The 4,887-nt window shown below is 34.2% G+C and overlaps 1 protein-coding gene across 1 annotated transcript; it reads right to left on the reverse strand.

Annotated features, from left to right (window-relative positions):
* Positions 1-1,055: 1,055 nt before the first annotated feature.
* On the reverse strand, positions 1,056-4,029 carry LOC109158572 (codeine O-demethylase-like). The gene is made up of 4 exons (XM_019306461.1): positions 3,768-4,029; positions 3,399-3,646; positions 2,732-3,059; positions 1,056-1,313 (listed from the first exon to the last, which is right to left on the reverse strand). Exons 1-4 carry the CDS (start codon positions 3,984-3,986, stop codon positions 1,056-1,058), a joined length of 1,053 nt encoding a protein of 350 aa, XP_019162006.1. The 5' UTR covers positions 3,987-4,029.
* Positions 4,030-4,887: the final 858 nt, after the last annotated feature.

Genomic DNA, 4,887 nt, shown 5'->3' on the forward strand with positions numbered 1-4,887 from the left:
TTTTCTCTAATCCTGCAGCTTATCAGCGTCTAGTTGGAAGACTTATCTACTTAGCCGTAACTCGACCGGATCTCGCATACTCTGTTCATGTGTTGTCTCAATTCATGCAAGAACCACATGATGAGCACTGGGCGGCAGCTTTGAGAGTTGTCCGTTATTTGAAAGGTACACCAGGTCAAGGGATTCTCCTACGAGCAGACATTGATCTAACGCTACAGGGATGGTGTGATTCGGATTGGGCCGCATGTCCTATTACTCGGCGATCGCTTACGGGTTGGTTGGTTTTTCTTGGCCATTCTCCAATTTCGTGGAAAACAAAGAAACAAATTACTGTTTCTCGTTCTTCTGTAGAAGCAGAATACAGATTCATGGTAGCCGTTACTTGTGAACTCAAATGGTTAAAGGGCTTGTTGTTAAGTCTGGGGGTTCATCATCCCAAAACCATAAAGTTATTTTGTGACAGTCAGTCAGCCCTTCATATTGCAAAGAATCCAGTCTTTCATGAACGCACAAAACACATTGAAGTGGATTGTCATTTTGTTCGCGATGCAATTAAAGATGGTTTGATCTTTCCTTCCTACATTCCTACCAATTCGCAATTAGCTGACATCTTCACAAAGGCTCTTGGGCAAAGGCAATTTGAATTTCTTCTTCGCAAGTTGGGCATTTCAGATCCGCATGCTCCAACTTGAGGGGGGTGTTGAGATATTTGATGATATTAATCATCTATATTAATAGTCATGTGTCTCTTGGATTTTCCATGTCTCTTGAGTTTCCCATGTGTCTCTTGGATTTTCCATGTGTCTCTTTGTTTTCTCATTTGTATTTATTTTTTATCATCTTGTTAGCACTATATATACAAGTGCTTGTATTGAAGTTGACACAAGACACAATATATTAGTTTTTCCTCTTCTTCTTATTTATTTGTATTCTACACATATTCACAGATCGATTATTTCTTGAAATTGAAAAATAATTAAACTTCAAACCATATAAACAAGATGTTAATAATTAATCCTTAATCAAATTTCTGCAATCATCCCTTGCTTAATTAGTTACATTGTCACCTTTGATATCCTCATTCGATGAAGAACGGACTTGCCATCGAGTTTGCGAGAGAAAAATTCTTTCAGATATTCCTCCATTTTCATCCTCTTGAAAGCTGGTGGGTTTTGGTGGTTTGCTAAGCAGGGTGAGGGTCCAATCTCAGACTCCATCTTTGGGTTAAAAAACATGGCGATGGAGATCCTTTCTTTAGTCGAATTCACCATCACTCTATGCTCAACACTTTTATATAAACCGTTGCTGAATATCTGCACACGTATAACCAAAGCTATAACAATAATAATAAGGCAGGAGGGTCAAATACACCCCTATACTAACATTGATGGTTCATTTAGCACCATGAATTAAAATATGGTCCATCTAGGTCATTATACTCTCAATTATTTTTCATCTAGCATTTTTTGCAAGTTTCTGCAAGTAACCCATCTAATTTGCTTACATGGAAAAATAAAATAAAAACAAAATGCTAACATGTTATTTTTTTTTTTTTTTTTGAAAGTTGCTAACATGTTATTTATTTCATCTAACTTGCTGTTTTTGTCACTTTTTTCAGTAGAAAAATTTAATTTTTTTTTTACGTATTTTCATATTAGGTTGACACTCATTTAGTTTTTTTTTTTTTTTTAATCTTTTTTAATAAACCTAGAAATCTATTAACTCACTATGAGATGTTAATTAAACTATTCGTGCATGAACTTTTAGCATTATTAAGTGATGATTGATTGATTGACCAAGATTATGTGGTCTAATGGTACCCGGGTTGGACTTCCATTTGGAAGGTTGTGAGTTCGAGCTTCAGTGGAGGTGTTATTGGCTCTTAGAGTCAGTAGCACTAAAAAAAAGTGATGATTGATCAATTGGTATTATTTTAATGAACTTGTAGTATTATTCCAATGAATATACTATTATATTTGTTATAAATAATCTTTGTATAGATTTTGATGATGTTACAATGGCATTTTAGAAACTTAGACTCCCCGTTCTTATGTAAACTTTGTTTAGAGCCTTCCGGTAGAGGTCATGGCTATGGCAGACCTTAGGTGTTATTTTTTAGGCTCAAATCACAGTTAATGTTGCCCAAGAGAAGTTAACTGTGATCATTTTTGGAAAACCTTATCCGACAGACCTCTTTTAGATTATTTGATTCAGCCCAAGCTAATTTAAATTTTGATCAAGTGTACCATTGATAAATGTATCAAGTCTAAACGAAAATTATTATTATTATTTAAAAAAAGAAAACTTAAATGTTTTTAAATCTATTGGACTATGGGTCAGGACGAATCAAGATTTTTATTGTTTGGCACATCTCGACCAGATTTATATTTTAACCAAATTAGCCTAGTTTAGTATAATAACCAAATAGATGGGAGACCAACACACCCATTTAAGTCCGCCCAAATGAATAGAGAAGCATGAAGTGAGATAAAAATTTAAAAAAATATTTTTCGCATAAAATTTTCATATGACATTTTTATAAAGTGAGTCAACTTTTAGTTTCTATTAGTAGCAAAATATTTAAAAATTCGCATCACTAAGTCATTTTCTAGATTTTGTAAACTTACGACGTTAATTAAAGACTTGTCTTTTCGTAAGCTCAAAAGTGCAAACAATAGATCAATAAATTAATGATATAACAAAAAAATAAGTGTAAAGAAGTATAAAAAACCTCTAGAATGTCTCCGATATTGACAACAAAGGCATCAGGGTGGAGCTCCACCGGGATCCAATTCCCATCGTCAGTTTTGACCTGCAACCCGTCAACGCCGTTAACCTGGTGGAGGATGGTGATCAAGGTGGCATCGGAGTGCGGCGTAATTCCGGTCACCAGCTCCGGTTTAGGACACGGCGGATAATAATTCATCCTCATCGATTGCAACCCATCCTCTGTCATATCTTCCATTTCTCTCTTGCCAATCTTTAATGTTTGAGCAATAAACCCTAGAAGTGTTCTTGAAATATCTTGCAATTGCAATATGTAAGCTTCTAGAGCCACCCTAAAACACCATGAAATAAAGACATTTTTTAAAATCATTTAAGAATCAAATAATTTAAAACTTTGTCATAATGTCATGTGTAATGAAATTTTTACAAGTACTAGATATACGTGCTTAATCAGGTGAGAACCCGTGAACAAATCCAAACCATTAATCATGTAGATCTCGCAGTTGAAAATAAGCAAAACTTTGTAATATTTATGAAAATTACACCGTTCATTTTAACTTCATTTCTCATTCATCAGATCTTACATATCAATGGTTTGGATTTGTCCACAAGTTCTCACCTGGATTTTTCCACAATTTTTCCACAATTTATGCATTGCTGATTATAGTTACCTGAGTGATGAAGGGAGCTTAGGAAGTAGACGAGGGTTCCTTTTGTAAATAGGGTTGGTGATCATATACAATCTATCAGCCCAGTCAACTTTTTGATCATCAGAGAAGACAATGGTTTGGCCATAGCCTTCAGCTTCACTAGGCCTGAATTTGTATAGCATTTTCTCTTCTAGTGGAAGGCTGTAAAATTCTTCAATTCCATTCCTTAGTTTTGCCAGGACTGAAGGGTTGACTCCATGATTCACTAGCTGTAAATTGATGAAGTGATATATATTATATTATATAGAGTATTGTACTGTATCTCTATTCACATGCTTTAAAATCTTGGATAATTTGAGAGGAGGAAAAAAAAAATAAAAAATAAAAAACCTGAAATATGCCCCAGTCTTTGCAAGCTGAGTGTAGCTTCTGTAGCCCAAGATCCTTGGTTTCTTCCATGAGTAAAGCTTGGAGATCAATGGTGGGGATTGATGGATTGGAGTTAGAAGAGGAAATTGTGGGTTCTTGATTAACACAAATATAGCGATCTGGAATGGTAAGCATTGGCACTTTGGCTAGTTCTTGAAGGCTTTCTGAACTCTCTTTCATGGCTAGCTGTGATGATGGAGATGAGGCTATTGAATATTTTTACTCAAACGTGTATATGCATGAGGCTACCACATGCATTACGAATGTATTTATAAGGAATCCCCATCAATAAATAATGTACAAGTATTTTATGCATGAAAAGTGTTATTCACATTATTCAGTTTTTTAAAAATAAAAAATTTCTACTAAGGCTTTGTTTGGAAAGACGAAAAATGATTTCTATTTGCAATGGGGAAATATGATGTGGTCAATGGAAATTGATTTTGGACAAAGGGAAAACAAGTTCATTTTTCTACAAAATGACTTCTCCTTTTTTGGGAAGTCGTTTTTCTGAAAATCTCAATGCAACTTTTTTCCTGTTCTCCATCTTCTTCGTTGGTTTTCGGGAACTAGATATCTGGTTCCCGAGGACAACAAAATTAACTGGTTCCCGAAGCAGTTTTACTAGTTTTTGTTGAAAACCAGTTAATCTGGTTTCCAACAGAAATCATTTACTAGTTTTCGATCCGTTGGCAATCTGAAAATTTTCAGGGTTCCAAAGTCGGAAACCAGATTATTTGGTTTTAGGCTTTAGAAAACCAAAATTTTTTATTTTTTAAACCAATGTTCTATTTTATTTTTTTAAAAATTTTTATAAATAATATTGATTTTTTAATACAATTATGCTCATTTCTGGAAAATGATTCAAATGCAGTATGCAAGTTTTCTAAAATGCAACCAAACACGGGAAAGAAAATGTTTTCTGAAAAATGACTCATTTTTCAGAAGTTTGTTTTCAGGTTTCCCAACACACCCTAAGGGAATGTTTGGTTCAAATTATATAAGATAACTAAGGTTATATTTGCTTGGTAATATAAGATTCACATGTTTTGTTCAGGTTATGTAACTTTTCCAGGGAATG

The sequence above is a fragment of the Ipomoea nil genome, unplaced genomic scaffold, assembly GCF_001879475.1.
Source record: "Ipomoea nil cultivar Tokyo-kokei standard unplaced genomic scaffold, Asagao_1.1 scaffold2823, whole genome shotgun sequence".
In the NCBI taxonomy this organism is placed as follows: Eukaryota; Viridiplantae; Streptophyta; class Magnoliopsida; order Solanales; family Convolvulaceae; genus Ipomoea; species Ipomoea nil.

What these genes read in the sequence shown, in the direction of transcription:
- LOC109158572 (XM_019306461.1), bottom strand. Translation starts at nt 3,986, where the DNA reads ATGAAAGAGAGTTCAGAAAGCCTTCAAGAACTAGCCAAAGTGCCAATG. An exon ending in AAGCTCCCTTCATCACTCAG is followed by an intron (nt 3,060 to 3,398) that starts GTAACTATAATC and finishes ATGGTGTTTTAG; the next exon opens with GGTGGCTCTAGAAGCTTACA. An exon ending in ATATCGGAGACATTCTAGAG is followed by an intron (nt 1,314 to 2,731) that starts GTTTTTTATACT and finishes ATACGTGTGCAG; the next exon opens with ATATTCAGCAACGGTTTATA.